We start from the raw sequence: 19,717 nt of genomic DNA, 5'->3' as shown, positions 1-19,717 counted from the left end.
CCAGGGTAGGAATGACCTCTTCCGGAATGCCTTTTTCCCTTAGGATCCGGCTTTCCACCGCCATGCCGACAAACGCAGCTGCGGTAAGTCTTGGAACAGACATGGTACTTGCTGAAGCAAGTCCCTTCTTAGCGGCAGAGGCCATAAGACCTCTGTAAGCATCTCTTGAAGTTCCGGGTACCAAGTCCTTCTTGGCCAATCCGGAGCCATGAGTATAGTTCTTACTCCTCTACGTCTTATAATTCTCAGCACCTTAGGTATGAGAAGCAGAGGAGGGAACACATACACCGACTGGTACACCCACGGTGTTACCAGAACGTCCACAGCTATTGCCTGAGGGTCTCTTGACCTGGCGCAATACCTGTCCCGTTTTTTGTTCAGACGGGACGCCATCATGTCCACCTTTGGTATTTCCCAACGGTTTACAATCATGTGGAAAAAACTTCCCGATGAAGTTTCCACTCTCCCGGGTGGAGGTCGTGCCTGCTGAGGAAGTCTGCTTCCCAGTTTCCATTCCCGGGATGAAACACTGCTGACAGTGCTATCACATGAATTTCCGCCCAGCGAAAAGTCCTTGCAGTTTTTGCCATTGCCCTCCTGCTTCTTGTGTCGCCCTGTCTGTTTACGTGGGCGACTGCCGTGATGTTTTTCCCACTGGATCACTACCGGCTGACCTTGAAGCAGAGGTCTTGCTAAGCTTAGAGCATTATAAATTTACCCTTAGCTCCAGTATATTTATGTGGAGAAAAGTCTCCAGACTTGATCACACTCCCTGGAAATTTTTTCCTTGTGTGACTGCTCCCCAGCCTCTCGGGCTGGGCTCCGTGGTCACCAGCATCCAATCCTGAATGCCGAATCTGCGGCCCTCTAGAAGATGAGCACTCTATAACCACCACAGGAGAGACACCCTTGTCCTTGGATATAGGGTTATCCGCTGATGCATCTGAAGATGCGATCCGGACCATTTGTCCAGCAGATCCCACTGAAAAGTTCTTGCGTGAAATCTGCCGAATGGAATTGCTTCGTAGGAAGCCACCATTTTTACCAGGACCCTTGTGCAATGATGCACTGTTTTTAGGAGGTTCCTGACTAGCTCGGATAACTCCCTGGCTTTCTCTTCCGGGAGAAACACCTTTTTCTGGACTGTGTCCAGAATCATCCCTAGGCACAGCAGACGTGTCGTCGGGATCAGCTGCGATTTTGGAATATTTAGAATCCACCCGTGCTGTTGTAGCAGTATCCTAGATAGTGCTACTCCGACCTCCAACTGTTCCCTGGACTATGCCCTTATCAGGAGATCGTCCAAGTAAGGGATAATTAAGACGCCTTTTCTTCGAAGAAGAATCATCATTTCGGCCATTACCTTGGTAAAGACCCGGGGTGCCGTGGACAATCCAAACGGCAGCGTCTGAAACTGATAGTGACAGTTCTGCACCACGAACCTGAGGTACCCTTAGTAAGAAGGGCAAATTTGGGACATAGAGGTAAGGATCCCTGATGTCCCGGGACACTATATAGTCCCCTTCTTCCTGGTTCGTTATCACTGCTCTGAGCGACTCCATCTTGATTTGAACCTTTGTAAGTGTTCAAAAAATTTTTTTTTTTTAGAATAAGTCTCACCTAGCCTTCTGGCTTCAGTACCACAATATAGTGTGGAATAATACCCCTTTTCTTGTAGTAGGAGGGGTAATTTAATTATCACCTGCTGGGAATACAGCTTGTGAATTTTTTCCCATACTGCCTCCTTGTCGGAGGGAGACCTTGGTAAAGCAGACTTCAGGAGCCTGCGAAGGGGAAACTTCTCGACATTCCAATCTGTACCCCTGGGATACTACTTGTAGGATCCAGGGGTCCTGTACGGTCTCAGCGCCATGCTGAGAACTTGTCAGAAGCGGTGGAACGCTTCTGTTCCTGGGAATGGGCTGCCTGCTGCAGTCTTCTTCCCTTTCCTCTATCCCTGGGCAGATATGATCTTATAGGGACGAAAGGACTGAGGCTGAAAAGACGGTGTCTTTTTCTGCAGAGATGTGACTTAGGGTAAAAACGGTGGATTTTCCAGCAGTTGCCGTGGCCACCAGGTCCGATGGACCGACCCCAAATAACTCCTCTTCCTTTATACGGCAATACACCTTTGTGCCGTTTGGAATCTGCATCACCTGACCACTGTCGTGTCCATAACATCTTCTGGCAGTTATGGACATCGCATTTACTCTTGATGCCAGAGTGCAAATATCCCTCTGTGCATCTCGCATATATAGAAATGCATCCTTTAAATGCTCTATAGTCAATAAAATACTGTCCCTGTCAAGGGTATCAATATTTTTAGTCAGGGAATCCGACCAAGCCACCCCAGCTCTGCACATCCAGGCTGAGGCGATCGCTGGTCGCAGTATAACACCAGTATGTGTGTATATACTTTTTATGATATTTTCCAGCCTCCTGTCAGCTGGACCTTGAGGACGGCCCTATCTATAGACGGTACCGCCACTTGTTTTGATAAGCGTGTGAGCGCCTTATCCACCCTAAGGGGTGTTTCCCAACGCGCCCTAACTTCTGGCGGGAAAGGGTATACCGCCCATAATTTTCTATCGGGGGGAACCCACGCATCATCACACACTTTATTTAATTTATCTGATTCAGGAAAAACTATGGTAGTTTTTTCACATCCCACATAATACCCTCTTTTGTGGTACTTGTAGTATCAGAAATATGTAACACCTCCTTCATTGCCTTTAACGTGTGGCCCTAATAAGGAATACGTTTGTTTATTCACCGTCGACACTGGATTCAGTGTCCCTGTCTGTGTCTGTGTCGACCGACTAAAGTAAACGGGCGTTTTAAAACCCCTGACGGTGTTTTTGAGACGTCTGGACCGGTACTAATTGTTTGTCGGCCGTCTCATGTCGTCAACCGACCTTGCAGCGTGTTGACATTATCACGTAATTCCCTAAATAAGCCATCCATTTCGGTGTCGACTCCCTAGAGAGTGACATCACCATTACAGGCAATTGCTCCGCCTCCTCACCAACATCGTCCTCCTACATGTCGACACACACGTACCGACACACAGCACACACACAGGGAATGCTCTGATAGAGGACAGGACCCACTAGCCCTTTGGAGAGACAGAGGGAGAGTTTGCCAGCACACACCAAAACGCTATAATTATATAGGGACAACCTTATATAAGTGTTTTCCCTTATAGCATCTTTTTTATATATTTCTAACGCCAAATTAGTGCCCCCCCTCTCTGTTTTAACCCTGTTTCTGTAGTGCAGTGCAGGGGAGAGCCTGGGAGCCTTCCCTCCAGCCTTTCTGTGAGGGAAAATGGCGCTGTGTGCTGAGGAGATAGGCCCCGCCCCTTTTTCGGCGGCCTCGTCTCCCGCTCTTAACGGATTCTGGCAGGGGTTAAATATCTCCATATAGCCTCCGGAGGCTATATGTGAGGTATTTTTAGCCAAAATAGGTATTCATTTGCCTCCCAGGGCGCCCCCCTCCCAGCGCCCTGCACCCTCAGTGACTGCCGTGTGAAGTGTGCTGAGAGGAAAATGGCGCACAGCTGCAGTGCTGTGCGCTACCTTTAGAAGACTGAGGAGTCTTCTGCCGCCGATTCTGGACCTCTTCTTACTTCAGCATCTGCAAGGGGGCCGGCGGCAAGGCTCCGGTGACCATCCAGGCTGTACCTGTGATCGTCCCTCTGGAGCTGATGTCCAGTAGCCAAGAAGCCAATCCATCCTGCACGCAGGTGAGTTCACTTCTTCTCCCCTAAGTCCCTCGTTGCAGTGATCCTGTTGCCAGCAGGACTCACTGTAAAATAAAAAACCTAAGCTAAACTTTTCTAAGCAGCTCTTTAGGAGAGCCACCTAGATTGCACCCTTCTCGGCCGGGCACAAAAATCTAACTGGCTTGGAGGAGGGTCATAGGGGGAGGAGCCAGTGCACACCACCTGATCGGAAAGCTTTACTTTTGTGCCCTGTCTCCTGCGGAGCCGCTATTCCCCATGGTCCTTTCAGGAACCCCAGCATCCACTAGGACGATAGAGAAATCACCTTGATTTGGGACAGGATGGGTGTAGTGAGGCTGTCCTCGATAAAGGACAGAGAAGCAGAGCAAAAACAAGTTCTGTTTGCAGAGCTTAATTACTGGAATGAGGTAAAGGGGTGCACAGTGTGTTTTTAAGCACGCCCATTTCTATACAGAGGGTGCTGGCCATTTCCCGCTGTGGGAAGACTGTCTCGTCAAGAAACACCAGTGGAATAATGTGCACTTCGGCCAAACACACGTGCCACCTACAGTGAAACCAGTCTCGGCATCGACTAACTCTAATGCAGGGATGCTGCTGGGTTATCCGGTGTCCCTCTGTCCTGTGCTGGTGTATGCGGGGGAAGGGGAAACACTACGCGCGCCCCACCATGACCTTGTACCCTTTGAGATACCCGCACGCGAAGCCGGGGACTCAGAAGGTGGAAATTACTCCACTGTAATATGTTAGAGTCTGTGTCTCCAATTCACTAAAACAAAACGAAAAAAAACAAAACACAAAAAAACACTTATTCATTAATCTCATTTCTTATTCAGGACCCTGGAGTGAAACAGCTGCAGTGCGATATAGAAACTAATTCAATGTGGTTCCATATTTCAAAGATAATGTACTGCAAATGGCTTCATTACCATGTATAAGCTCTGATTGCAGACATCAAGCGGACAGCTCACTAGCAGAGATGGCGGCTAGAGCCCCAGCACAACGCAGTCCACCTTTACACACACTTTTACTGAATACTGGGGAGGATAAAACCACAGCACACGCCACTTCCGGACCCCTGCTCGCTAAATGTGATGAATGTGTGAGATTTATGTTATGTTGCTAGCCTGCAGCATTCATTATCATCTAGGGATATATGGAGCAGGTACTCTATAGTCTGTTGCATAGTAAGTGCTGTTACATATGGCAAAATGCATTCGTCTCAGAGGTCAGATTAGTTAGTGACTGCAGTGCTGGGACTACGACAGAGATGGCGCCAGAGAGCCAACCAACAGACATACATACACAGGGCCTAATTCAGCATGGAACGCATCTACGATACGCTCACATGCTGAAGGCCTTCGGAAGTGTGCGCACATAGTGAGATGCGACAGCATCTCACATATGCGAACGCCTCTGCCTGTCAACCGACAGGCACAGGCGTTTGCGGGGGGCGTCGACGCAACAGTTTTGGGGCGGTGTTGCGGGGGCGCAGTCCGGACAACGCAGGCGTATCCGGACCATTTGCTAAACTGGCTGCAGCAGCTGCGTGATGTAATACGCAGCCGCTGCAAGCCTAAACATGGCGGGTAGCCGGCTGCCTTCGCAGCTAGGCTGCGCGGGAAGAAGGCTACCCTTTAACATGCAAGCGCTTTACTGCTGAACGAAAAATCTGCATGTTAGCGGGGGAGGGGCAGGGGGTGGGCCCAGCGCCTTCCTGCATGCTAGTGTAAACGGTTGTAGTTGTGTGAATCCCATGCTGAATCAGGCCTATAGTGGGGATCGGGGCCACAAATGCAATGCATTAAACGTATAGCAGGAAAGGTGCATCACAGATTACGGCAGATATTATTCCATTGCTCTGAATGGTTGTTATGGCCCGTTGTCATATAATGACATTAGTCTGGCACACGCCTATATCTTTCCATATTAATAACAGTGTGTAAGTGCAAAGGATACATGGATGATAATCCATTTTCTCTCCAAGGAAATTCACAAACTGAGTTCCATTGTAGAAATAGCCGTCCGGAAGAGGGTCCAAGTGACGCTTCGCCTACAGATACACCAAGCAGATAGTTACACTCTCACTGCAGACAGATATAAATATATATATATATATATATATATATATATAAATATTTATTGTGACTTACGTGTATATTCCGGATTTCGTGAACAGCTAGTGATCGTCTCGTTCTTAATGCTTTCTTCTGTGGTTTCTGTGCACAAGATAGTTAGAACAAACATCAATAAGAAAACGGAAAAATCTATTTAAGTACAAGAATAAATTTATAGTAAAACATGATAAACCCAAACAACAGCCAGTGCTGACAGGTTCTATAGCAGTGACATTGTACTGTATCAACACAGCAGTCTAGCTAAATGCACATCAGCAGGCTTACACATCCCATGGGTCTACAAGTGATCAGACTGCAACATACAGCTCACTCATGTCCTGCGCCTCTCCTGTCCTGCCTTCCCACTACCCTGCGCCTCTCTCCTGTCCTGCCTTCCCACTACCCTGCGCCTCTCCTGTCCTGCTTTCCCACTATCCTGCGCCTCTCTCCTGTCCTGCCTTCCCACTACCCTGCTCCCCTCCTGTCCTGCTTTCCCACTACCCTCTGCGCATCTCCTGTCCTGCCTTCCCACTACCCTGCGCCTCTCTCCTGTCCTGCCTTCCCACTACCCTGCGCATCTCCTGTCCTGCCTTCCCACTACCCTGCACCTCTCTCCTGTCCTGCTTTCCCACTACCCTGCGCCTCTCTCCTGTCCTGCCTTCCCACTACCCTGCGCCTCTCCTGCCCTGCTCCTCTCCTGTCCTGCTTTCCAACTACCCTGCGCCTCTCTCCTGTCCTGCCTTCCCACTACCCTGCGCCTCTCCTGTCCTGCCTTCCCACTACCCTGCGCCTCTCTCCTGTCCTGCCTTCCCACTACCCTGCGCCTCTCCTGCCCTGCCTTCCCACTACCCTGCTCCTCTTCTGTCCTGCTTTCCCACTACCCTGCGCCTCTCTCCTGTCCTGCTTTCCCACTACCCTGCGCCTCTCTCCTGTCCTGCCTTCCCACTACCCTGCTCCTCTCCTGTCCTGCCTTCCCACTACCCTGCGCCTCTCCTGTCCTGCCTTCCCACTACCCTGCTCCTCTCCTGTCCTGCCTTCCCACCACCCTGCTCCTCTCCTGTCCTGCTTTTCCACTACTCTGCGCCTCTCTCCTGTCCTGCCTTCCCACTACCCTGCGCCTCTCCTGTCCTGCCTTCCCACTACCCTGCGCATCTCCTGTCCTGCCTTCCCACTACCCTGCTCCTCTCCTGTCCTGCTTTCCCACTACCCTGCGCCTCTCTCCTGTCCTGCCTTCCTTCCCACTACCCTGCTCCTCTCCTGTCCTGCCTTCCCACTACCCTGCGCCTCTCCTGTCCTGCCTTCCCACTACCCTGCTCCTCTCCTGTCCTGCCTTCCCACCACCCTGCTCCTCTCCTGTCCTGCTTTTCCACTACTCTGCGCCTCTCTCCTGTCCTGCCTTCCCACTACCCTGCGCCTCTTCTGTCCTGCCTTCCCACTACCCTGCGCCTCTCTCCTGTCCTGCCTTCCCACTACCCTGCACCTCTCCTGCCCTGCCTTCCCACTACCCTGCTCCTCTCCTGTCCTGCCTTCCCACCACCCTGCTCCTCTCCTGTCCTGCTTTTCCACTACTCTGCGCCTCTCTCCTGTCCTGCCTTCCCACTACCCTGCGCCTCTCCTGTCCTGCCTTCCCACTACCCTGCGCCTCTCTCCTGTCCTGCCTTCCCACTACCCTGCGCCTCTCCTGCCCTGCCTTCCCACTACCCTGCTCCTCTCCTGTCCTGCTTTCCAACTACCCTGCGCCTCTCTCCTGTCCTGCCTTCCCACTACCCTGCGCCTCTCCTGTCCTGCCTTCCCACTACCCTGCGCCTCTCTCCTGTCCTGCCTTCCCACTACCCTGCGCCTCTCCTGCCCTGCCTTCCCACTACCCTGCTCCTCTTCTGTCCTGCTTTCCCACTACCCTGCGCCTCTCTCCTGTCCTGCTTTCCCACTACCCTGCGCCTCTCTCCTGTCCTGCCTTCCCACTACCCTGCTCCTCTCCTGTCCTGCCTTCCCACTACCCTGCGCCTCTCCTGTCCTGCCTTCCCACTACCCTGCTCCTCTCCTGTCCTGCCTTCCCACCACCCTGCTCCTCTCCTGTCCTGCTTTTCCACTACTCTGCGCCTCTCTCCTGTCCTGCCTTCCCACTACCCTGCGCCTCTCCTGTCCTGCCTTCCCACTACCCTGCGCCTCTCCTGTCCTGCTTTCCAACTACCCTGTGCCTCTCTCCTGTCCTGCCTTCCCACTACCCTGCGCCTCTCCTGTCCTGCCTTCCCACTACCCTGCGCCTCTCTCCTGTCCTGCCTTCCCACTACCCTGCGCCTCTCCTGCCCTGCCTTCCCACTACCCTGCTCCTCTCCTGTCCTGCTTTCCCACTACCCTGCGCCTCTCTCCTGTCCTGCCTTCCCACTACCCTGCGCCTCTCCTGTCCTGCCTTCCCACTACCCTGCCCCTCTCCTGTCCTGCCTTCTCACTACCCTGCTCCTCTCCTGTCCTGCGTTCCCACCACCCTGCGCCTCTCCTGTCCTGCCTTCCCACTACCCTGCTCCTCTCCTGTCCTGCGTTCCCACCACCCTGCGCCTCTCCTGTCCTGCCTTCCTACTACCCTGCTCCTCTCCTGTCCTGCCTTCCCACCACCCTGCTCCTCTCCTGTCCTGCTTTTCCACTACTCTGCGCCTCTCTCCTGTCCTGCTTTCCCACTACCCTGCGCCTCTTCTGTCCTGCCTTCCCACTACCCTGCGCCTCTCTCCTGTCCTGCCTTCCCACTACCCTGCGCCTCTCCTGCCCTGCCTTCCCACTACCCTGCTCCTCTCCTGTCCTGCCTTCCCACCACCCTGCTCCTCTCCTGTCCTGCTTTTCCACTACTCTGCGCCTCTCTCCTGTCCTGCCTTCCCACTACCCTGCGCCTCTCCTGTCCTGCCTTCCCACTACCCTGCGCCTCTCTCCTGTCCTGCCTTCCCACTACCCTGCGCCTCTCCTGCCCTTCCTTCCCACTACCCTGCGCCTCTCCTGTCCTGCCTTCCCACTACCCTGCGCCTCTCCTGTCCTGCTTTCCAACTACCCTGTGCCTCTCTCCTGTCCTGCCTTCCCACTACCCTGCGCCTCTCCTGTCCTGCCTTCCCACTACCCTGCGCCTCTCTCCTGTCCTGCCTTCCCACTACCCTGCCTTCCCACTACCCTGCTCCTCTCCTGTCCTGCTTTCCCACTACCCTGCGCCTCTCTCCTGTCCTGCCTTCCCACTACCCTGCTCCTCTCCTGTCCTGCCTTCCCACCACCCTGCTCCTCTCCTGTCCTGCTTTTCCACTACTCTGCGCCTCTCTCCTGTCCTGCTTTCCCACTACCCTGCGCCTCTTCTGTCCTGCTTTTCCACTACTCTGCGCCTCTCTCCTGTCCTGCTTTCCCACTACCCTGCTCCTCTCCTGTCCTGCCTTCCCACTACCCTGCTTCTCTCCTGTCCTGCCTTCCCACTACCCTGCTCCTCTCCTGTCCTGCGTTCCCACCACCCTGCGCCTCTCCTGTCCTGCCTTCCAGCACCCTGTGTATGTCTCACGCCCTGCCTTCCCACTACCCTGTGTATGTCTCACGCCCTGCCTTCCCACTACCCTGTGTATGTCTCATGGCCTGCCTTCCCACTACCCTGTGTATGTCTCACGGCCTGCCTTCCCACTACCCTGTGTCTGTCTCATGGCCTGCCTTCCCACTACCCTGTGTATGTCTCATGCCCTGCCTTCCAGCATACCCTGCTCATCAGTAACCTGTGAGCAGCAGGCAATGCTGGGACTTCTAGTTTCCCTGCAGCTGAAGAGCCGCAAGTTGCCTAAAGCGTATATGTGGCAACATGAAAATAAGATTTTACTCACCGGTAAATCTATTTCTCGTAGTCCGTAGTGGATGCTGGGGACTCCGTAAGGACCATGGGGAATAGACGGCTCCGCAGGAGACTGGGCACATCTAAAGAAAGATTTAGGACTATCTGGTGTGCACTGGCTCCTCCCCCTATGACCCTCCTCCAAGCCTCAGTTAAGAACTGTGCCCGGAAGAGCTGACACAATAAGGAAGGATTTTGAATCCCGGGTAAGACTCATACCAGCCACACCAATCACACCATATAACACGTGATAGAAACCCCGGTTAACAGTATGATAACAATTGGAGCCTCTGAAGAGATGGCTCACAACAAAACCCGATTTTTGTAACAATAACTATGTACAAGTATTGCAGACAATCCGCACTTGGAATGGGCGCCCAGCATCCACTACGGACTACGAGAAATAGATTTACCGGTGAGTAAAATCTTATTTTCTCTGACGTCCTAGTGGATGCTGGGGACTCCGTAAGGACCATAGGGATTATACCAAAGCTCCCAAACGGGCGGGAGAGTGCGGATGACTCTGCAGCACCGAATGAGAGAACTCCAGTTCCTCCTCAGCCAGGGAATCAAATTTGTAGAATTTAGCAAACGTGTTTGCCCCTGACCAAGTAGCTGCTCGGCAAAGTTGTAAAGCCGAGACCCCTCGGGCAGCCGCCCAAGATGAGCCCACCTTCCTTGTGGAATGGGCTTTTATTGATTTAGGCTGCGGTAATCCTACCGCAGAATGCGCCAGCTGAATAGTGCTACAAATCCAGCGCGCAATAGACTGCTTAGAAGCAGGAGCACCCAGCTTGTTGGGTGCATATAGGATAAACAGCGAGTCAGTTTTTCTGACTCCAGCCGTCCTGGAACATAAATTTTCAGGGCCCTGACTACGTCCAGCAACTTTGAATCCTCCAAGTCCCTAATAGCCGCAGGCACCACAATAGGTTGGTTCAAGTGAAAAGCTGAGACCACCTTCGGGAAAAACTGAGGACGAGTCCTCAATTCTGCCCTATCCATCTGGAAAATCAGAAAAGGGCTTTTTCAAGACAAAGCCGCCAAATCTGAAACCCGCCTGGCCGAAGCCAGGGCCAACAGTATGACCACTTTCCACGTGAGATATTTTAATTCCACAGTCTTAAGTGGTTCGAACCAATGTGATTTCAGGAATGCCAAAACCACATTGAGATCCCAAGGTGCCACGGGGGGCACAAAAGGAGGCTGAATATGCAGAACTCCTTTGACAAAAGTCTGAACTTCAGGCAGTGAAGCCAGTTCTTTTCTGGAAGAAAATCGACAGAGCCGAAATCTGGACCTTGATGGACCCCAATTTGAGGCCCAACGTCACCCCTGCTTGCAGGAAGTGCAGGAATCGACCCAGTTGAAATTCCTCCTTCGGGGCCTTCATGGCCTCACACCAAGCAACATATTTCCGCCAAATGTGGTAATAATGTCTTGCGGTGACATCCTTCCTGGCTTTGATCAGGGTAGGGATGACTTCCTCCGGAATACCCTTTTCCTTTAGGATCCGGTGTTCAACCGCCATGCTGTCAAACGCAGCCGCGGTAAGTCTTGGAACAGACAGGGTCCCTGCTGCAGCAGGTCTTGTCTGAGCGGCAGAGGCCAAGGGTCGGTCCTCTGCCAGCATCTCTTGAAGTTCCGGGTACCAAGCTCTTCTTGGCCAATCCGGAACCATGAGTATGGTTTTCACTCCTCGCAGTCTTATTATTCCCAGCACCCTGGGTATGAGAGGTAGAGGAGGAAACACATAAACCGACTGGTACACCCACGGTGTCACTAGAGCGTCCACAGCGATCGCCTGAGGGTCCCTTGACCTGGCGCAATATCTTTTCAACTTTTTGTTGAGGCGGGACGCCATCATGTCCACCCGTGGTCATTCCCAACGGTTTACCCGCATTTGGAAAACTTCTGGAAGAAGTCCCCATTCTCCCGGGTGTAGGTCGCCCATCGGAAAATCCTTGTGGCTTCTGCCATCGCCATCCTGCTTCTTGTGCCGCCCTGTCTGTTTACATGGGCGACCGCCGTGATGTTGTCTGAATGGATCAGTACCGGCTGGTTCTGAAGCAGTGGCCTTGCTTGGCTTAGGGCATTGTAAATGGCCCTTAGCTCCAGAATAATTATGTGAAGCGAAATCTCCTTGGAAATTTCTTCCCTGTGTGACTGCACCCCAGCCCCGAAGGCTGGCCTCCGTGGTCACCAGGACCCAGTCCTGTATTCTGAATCTGCGGCCCTCTAGTAGATGAGCCCTCTGCAGCCACCACAGCAGCGACACCCTGTTTCTTGCCGACAGGGTTATCCGCTGTTGTATCTGTAGATGGGACCCGGACCATTTGTCCCACTGGAACGTCCTTGCGTGGAACCTTCCGAATGGAATTATGCTTCGTACGAAGCTACCATTTTTTTCAGGACTCGTGTGCTTCCACTAGAAGAAACACTCTTTTCTGGTCTGTGTCCAGAATCATTCCCAGGAACAGAAGACGTGTCGTCGGGACCAGCTGTGACTTTGGAATATTGAGAATCCAGTCGTGCTGTTGTAGCACTTCCCGAGAGAGTGCTACCCCCCTACTACCAACTGTTCTTTGGACCTCGCCTTTATCAGGAGATCGTCCAAGTACGGGATAATAAAAACTCCCTTCCTGCGAAGGAGTATCATCATTTCGGCCGTTACCTTGGTAAAGACCTTCGGTGCCGTGGACAACTCCAACGGCAGCGTCTGGAACTGATAGTGACAGTCCTGTACCACACATCTGAGGTACTCCTGGTGAGGAGGGTAAATGGGGACATGCAGGTACGCATCCTTGATGTCCAGGGAGACCCTGTAATCCCCTTCGTCCAGGCTCGTAATAACCGCCCTGAGCGATTCCATCTCGAACTTGAATCTTCTGATATAAAAGTTCAAGTATTTTAATTTTAAGATGGGTCTCACCGAACCGTTCTGTTTCGGTACCACAACCATTGTGGAATAGTAACCCCTTCCTTGCTGAAGGAGGGGCACCTTGACAATCACTTGTTGTGATTATAGTGTTGAATAGCCACCAACACCGCCTCACTGGCAGAGGGAGGTGCCGGTAAGGCAGATTTTAGGAAACGGCGGGGGGAAGAACATCTCGAACTCCAGCCTGTACCCCTGAGATACTACTTGAAGGACCCAGGGATCCATGTGAGAGAGCCCACTGGGCGCTGAAATTTCTGAGACGGGCCCCCACCGTACCCGGGTCCGCCTGAGCAGCCCCAGCGTCATGCTGTGGACTTACCGGACGCAGGGAGGACTTCTGCTCTTGGGAACTAGCTGTGCGCTGCAGCTTTTTCCTCTACCTTTGCCTCTCGGCAGAAAGGATGAGCCTCTAGCCCTCTTGCTTTTCTGGGGCCGAAAGGACTGTACTTGATGATACGGTGCTTTCTTTTGTTGTGGGGTAGCCTGTGGCAAAAAAGTCGATTTCCCAGCAGTAGCTGTGGAAACGAGGTCTGAAAGACCATCCCCAAACAGTTTTACCCCCTTATAGGGCAAAACTTCCATGTGCCGATTCGAGTCGGCATCGCCTGACCATTGGCGAGTCCATAACCCCCGTCTGGCGGCAATGGACCTAGCGCTTATTTTTGATGCCAGCCTGCAAATATCCCTCTGTGCATCACGCATGTATAAGACCACGTCTTTTATATGCTCTATTGTCAGCAAAATATTGTCCCTATCCATAGTTATTTTCCGACAGGGAATCTGACCACGCAGCGGGAGCACTGCACATCCATGCCGAAGCAATGGCTGGTCGCAATATAATGCCCGAGTGTGTGACTATATCTCTCAGGGTAACCCCCTGCTTTTTATCAGCAGGTTCCTTCAGGGCGGCCGTATCCGGAGACGGTAGTGCCACCTTTTCTGATAAGCGTGTAAGCGCTGTATCTACCCTATGGGGTGTTTCCCAACGTGACCTATCCTCTGGCGGGAAAGGGTACGCTGCCAATAACCGTTTAGAAATTATCAATTTCTTACCGGGGGAAGACCACGCTTCCTCACACACCTCATTTAATTTCTCAGATGCAGGAAAAACTACTGGTAGTTTTCTGTCACCAAACATAATACCCTTTTATGTGGTACCTGGGGTATTATCATAAATGTGTAATACATTTTTCATTGCCTCAATCATGTAACGGGTGGACCTATTTGGAGGGTACACTAGTCTCATCGTCGTCGACACTGGAGTCGGTATCCGTGTCGACATCTGTTTCTGCCATCTGAGGTAGCGGGCGTTTTTAGAGCCCCCCATGACATTTGAGACGCTGGAACAGGCACAAGCTGAGTAGCCGGCTGTTCTGTGTCGTCGACCTTTTGTGTAAGGAGTTGACACTTTCACGTAATCCTTCCATAAGTCCAACCACACCGGTGTCGATCCCGCAGGGGGTGACATCACATTTACAGGCATTCGCTCCGCCTCCACATCATTATCCTCCTCATACATGTCGACACAGCCGTACCGACACACAGCATACACACAGGGAATGCTCTGACAGAGGACAGGACCCCACAAAGCCCTTTGGGGAGACAGAGGGAGAGTATGCTAGCACACACCAGGGCGCTATATATCACAGGGATATCACATATAAAGAGTGTTTTCCCTTATAGCTGCCTATATATATTGTATACTGCGCCTAAATTGTGCCCCCCCTCTCTTTTTAACCCTTTCTGTAGTGTATTGACTGCAGGGGAGAGCCAGGGAGCTTCCCTCCAACGGAGCTGTGAGGGAAAAATGGCGCCAGTGTGCCGAAGGAGATAGCTCCGCCCCTTTTTCGCGGACTTTCTCCCGCATTTTTATGGATTCTGGCAGGGGTTAAAAAGCACCTATATAGCCTCTGGGGCTATATATGGTGCCAGTTTGCCAGCCAAGGTGTCAGTATTGCTGCTCAGGGCGCCCCCCCCCCCCCCCCCCCAGCGCCCTGCACCCATCACTGACCGGAGTGTGAGATGTGCATGAGGAGCAATGGCGCACAGCTGCAGTGCTGTGCGCTACCTTGGAGAAGACCGAAGTCTTCAGCCGCCGATTTTCCGGACCACCTTCTTGCTTCTGGCTCTGTAAGGGGGACGGCGGCGCGGCTCCGGGAACGGACGACGAGGTCGGGTCCTGTGTTCGATCCCTCTGGAGCTAATGGTGTCCAGTAGCCTAAGAAGCCCAAGCTACCACCACTTAGGTAGGTTCGCTTCTTCTCCCCTTAGTCCCTCGGTGCAGTGAGCCTGTTGCCAGCAGGTCTCACTGAAAATAAAAAACCTAACAAACACTTTCTTCCTAGGAGCTCAGGAGAGCCCCTAGTGTGCATCCAGCTCAGCCGGGCACAGAAATCTAACTGAGGCTTGGAGGAGGGTCATAAGGGGAGGAGCCAGTGCACACCAGATAGTCCTAAATCTTTCTTTAGATGTGCCCAGTCTCCTGCGGAGCCGTCTATTCCCCATGGTCCTTACGGAGTCCCCAGCATCCACTAGGACGTCAGAGAAATAAAGCAAACAGTTTTCAGTCTCATACTCCAACAAGCACCTGAATGCCCTACACAAGGCTGACTGCACCCCTGAGCTACACAACACGTACAGATGTAGGACTACATATAGAGCACATCACCATGAGGATAGCATTATCTTCCCACGGTCAGGAAACCTCCAGACAGCATACAGTCCAGTTCTCCCGTCTCACCTGCTTGGCACACAGCCGGAGCCAGTCCTTTATATCCGCCTCCTTGAGGGAGGAACCAATGAACACTAGGACGCATTGCTCATGAATGCTGTTCTCTCGCAGGTCATGTCTGGGGTCAGGCGGTGGGGTGGGTCTCTCCTCCATTGAGACTAGACTCAGAGAGTTGCTCAACGTGTTATGGCAAACTTCTACCATCTGCTCAGAGCCTGGTGGAGAACATATAAAAGTACCTGTTAGCATGGGAAGGGTCTCTCGCCACAAAATACCCATCTCTCACATTTTATTATATATATATTATACACACACAAGCCACTTACAGCATCCAATAACTATATCGCTACATAAACATCCGGTATGGAAAAGATCTCCAGCCGCTGCTTTATACTGTCATGCTTTACTGGCGACACCTGCTGGTTCCCTGCCCACATTGCACTCACTGCTAGGGCTGGTAGACATGCATATTTATGTTCTCTGCCAACCGGTCATATTTACGGCAAGCCTGGAGATGCCGTTACCAAATGCCAGACTGGTAACATACCCAGCCCTGAGCCACGCCACCATAATCATCAGCCAGTCAGGAGGGCCCTCTGCCTGGGTGTCATCCTCCACTCTCGGGGGGTGGGGGGGGGGGGGGGGGGGCTGTCGGCTATGGCTAACCACCCCCGCCCCCCAGTGCCTAACCCTAACCAGATACTTACCTTTTGGATGTCAGCTGCCGGTGCGTTGGGATTTTTCCATCGGTCACATGACCGCCGGGATGCTGCATGCATCCCATTTGTTCTCCACATTCAATCGGTTTCCAAACCATGTCAATACCAGTAAATCTGGGATGCACGGCACCCCTACCCTAACCCTGACACCCTCACCCAACCACAGCACCCTCGCCCAACCACAACACCCTCGCCCACGCCCAACCACAACGCCCAACCACAAGACCCACGCCCAACCACAAGACCCTCGCCCAACCACAAGACCCTCGCCCAACCACAAGACCCTCGCCCAACCACGAGACCCTCGCCCAACCACGAGACCCTCGCCCAACCACAAGACCCTCGCCCAACCTCAATAACCTCGTCCAAACCCAACACCCTCACCCAACCCCAACACCCTAACCCAACCACAATACCCCAATACCCTAACCCAACCCCAATACCCTAACCCAACCACAATACCCCAATACCCTGACCCAACCCCAACACCCTGACCCAACCCCAACAACCTGACCCAACCACAACACCCTGGCCCAACCACAACACCCTAACCCAACCACAAAACCCTAACCCATAAACTATCCCTAATATTCTAATCCTAAAGGGCAGACTGGATGGGCCATGTGGTTCTAATCTACCGTCAAATGCTAGGTTTATATAATTAAGGGACAGACACAATGGTACTGTACTGAATAATAACAGCAAGTGTAACAATTCTGCCATAAGAATGTCTTTACACATTTATCTCATAGCATTCTGAAAAGAAACAAACAAACAAACAAAAAAAAAAACAACAACACGTGTGTTTCCTGCAGGGAACACACAGTCTCCAAAACATGCAGCATGCAGACTACAGTACACATACACTGTTACAGGACAGTGCTGTAGCAGGACGCCTCTGCGCCAGGAGGTCACACATGTGGACACACAAGGAGCAGAGAGACTGGTCCAGGAGCAGACATGGGGTGCTGTGGGCAAGTGCTGCCCCCTTAGCCTTGCACCTTGGTCGGACACCCCTCATTACGGCCATTATAGGGTACATACCAACTAAAACTATTTCATTCTTACCTGAGAACTTGACTCTCCCCATTATATGGTATATGTTCCCCAAGAAGGGGAAAGATTTAGCAGAGGACTTCATGGCTGGAAAGTAGATGGTGAGAGACAACAGGTTTTATGTACAAAACAAACAGTAACACCAATTTTTATATCGGATTGGGAATTTTATTATTCGCATTATCAATGATGTATCAATTTATTTTGTATTAAGAAACGTGTCTGTGGATGACAAATGGTTGGAAAGATACTGGCTTTGCTGGGAGGTATTCATACACACCAGGAGTCCAGAGACAAAATGCTAATAGCCTAAGAATCCTGAATGGAAGAGTGATCAAGAGGTTGGAGTTTTCATATAACACAGCAGCGGTCAAACCAACAACCCCTCAGAGACATTATGGCCAGAAGAGTGTAACCAGTTCTCCCTGAGACAGGTTGTAAATACTACTCCAGGCTGATTACAAAACCAGTTCCCCACAACTTCAAACAAGCAATTAAAGATAAGGGAATACACACCTGCTAGAATGGATCAGAAAACCCAATGTGTAAACTGGGATTAAATCAAATCTGGTTTTGGAAGGGTTACAAAATGAATCCCAAGAGGGTGGATCTGCGTGTGAATCGCAGTAGGTTTAAATATGGCAAACTCTCTCTGCAAATTGTTCATTATCTTTGAGGCGGGTCAAGAAAGCAACTTGGTCCTATAATAACAGGTTATGAAGAGAGGTCTCACCTCAGCCAGCATTCTGTACTGCAGGTGACTACAACATTGTTTTTCTCCCTTTTTTATTTCTTGAAATTGTAATTACTTGTGTGACTATTTAAACTATTTTATTCTTGTAACTTTTCTTTTTCTGTAACTATAAGCTTTGACGTTTTTACTTGAATTAAAAATCTTAATTTTAGTTCTGGATTCTGTGTTTTCACACCCAAGTCCCGAGAGGATCATTTTATTTAATGGTTTAGGTATTACTAACTGTGTGGGCTTGACCCAAAAGGTACTTCTGCTGGTGGCAGTTACAGCGTTGATGTACCATACGCGCTCAGGTTAGCATTAAGGTGTCGCGGGCAGTTCTCAGATTGGTGTATCTGGAGAATCACCGGGAATTGTGACATATATGACAATCCGTGTACTGGGACAACATAATCTATGACCCCAACTGAGTGGTGACACACCGGTCGCACTCCACTGCTGGAAAATGTATAAACATCTATGCAAACTATTATTTAATATCATCAAATCTTCCACGGAGAAACCACTGTCTGCAATTACTGTATCCAGCAAGATCAGCGCGTTTCACAGCTTATACATAGCAAGAAATGTACCACAATGAAACGCATCAAAGTCTTACATCACGAAAAAGAACAAAAACAATGGGAACAATGGTTTCTTATGGAGCCCATATGAAAGTGTAACATGAGAGGGCTACCAGACTGTACTACTAAAGAGTGTATCTAACCAAAATAATTCAAGACAGGTAAAGTGATTCTTATATAAACACACAATTTAGAGTCTGAACTATCAAACCACAATGCGCTGCGATGGCCTTAAGTTAGCCAACAGTCAATGTTACGATGATGGGTTGCCCACCTTTACACCGAGCCATGAACAGGGACTTTTCCAAGTGTCGGCTGAACCACACGCTGACATGGTCCATCTTCGGTGACACCGGTCCAGCTAGGAATTTACCATCATACCTAGAACCCAGAAAATGCATGTGTCACCTATGATGCTAGGAGTCCAGTTTCCTGACAGTACAGATAGAGGAGTAATGTTATGTATCAGACAGTGTCACCTATGGTGCTAGGAGTCCCGTTTCCCGTAGCAGCAGCCACTCACACTTACCAGGCAGGGTACAGCCGCAGCCACTCACACTTACCAGGCAGGGTACAGCCACAGCCACTCACACTTACCAGGCAGGGTACATCCACAGCCACTCACACTTACCAGGCAGGGTACAGCCGCAGCCACTCACACTAATCCAGGCAGGGTACAGCCGCAGCCACTCACACTTACCAGCCAGGGTACAGCCGCAGCCACTCACACTTACCAGGCAGGGTACAGCCGCAGCCACTCACACTACCAGGCAGGGTACAGCCGCAGCCACTCACACTTACCAGCCAGGGTACAGCCGCAGACACTTACACTTAGCAATCAGTGTACAGCCGCAGCCACTCACACTCAGCAACCAGGGTACAGCCACAGCAACTTACCAGCCAAGGTACAGCCGCAGCCACTCACACTTAGCAACCAGCTACGCACACTTAGCTGTAGCCACTTACCAGCCAGGGTACATCAAATACCGTGTTCTTAGCATCTGAGGGCTGGAGAAGCTGCTTTCAGAAAGAACCAGCTCAATGTCCTCATTTCTGCCAGAGAGAAGGGGCGCATAAAGGCATTTTACTAGTCTGTTCCCTGTCACTGGCAGTACAACAGTGTTTGAGCCAGCACCAATACCCACCCGGGCACTACCGTATATGGGACATTTACACATGGGCGTTGTACCCAGGTAAACAGGGTTTCTAATACCACTATGGGGGGAGCGAGTACTAGTAGGATCTATGGC

The 19,717-nt window shown here is 51.4% G+C and overlaps 1 protein-coding gene across 1 annotated transcript in view; it reads right to left on the bottom strand.

Moving 5' to 3' along the window:
* Positions 1-19,717, bottom strand: part of DNAAF9 (dynein axonemal assembly factor 9) — a 233,853-nt gene that overhangs the window by 7,826 nt on the left and 206,310 nt on the right. The window contains exons 31-36 of the mRNA XM_063925341.1: positions 19,434-19,520; positions 18,742-18,848; positions 17,163-17,237; positions 15,385-15,590; positions 5,896-5,961; positions 5,702-5,795 (exon numbers count right to left, since the gene is read on the bottom strand). Of these exons, the coding sequence (XP_063781411.1) occupies positions 5,702-5,795; positions 5,896-5,961; positions 15,385-15,590; positions 17,163-17,237; positions 18,742-18,848; positions 19,434-19,520 (635 nt within the window). The remainder of the gene's footprint in view (positions 1-5,701; positions 5,796-5,895; positions 5,962-15,384; positions 15,591-17,162; positions 17,238-18,741; positions 18,849-19,433; positions 19,521-19,717) is intronic.

The sequence above is a fragment of the Pseudophryne corroboree genome, chromosome 1 (genome assembly GCF_028390025.1).
Source record: "Pseudophryne corroboree isolate aPseCor3 chromosome 1, aPseCor3.hap2, whole genome shotgun sequence".
NCBI classification, from domain to species: Eukaryota; Metazoa; Chordata; class Amphibia; order Anura; family Myobatrachidae; genus Pseudophryne; species Pseudophryne corroboree.
This window is presented reverse-complemented; position numbering and strand designations above follow the sequence as displayed.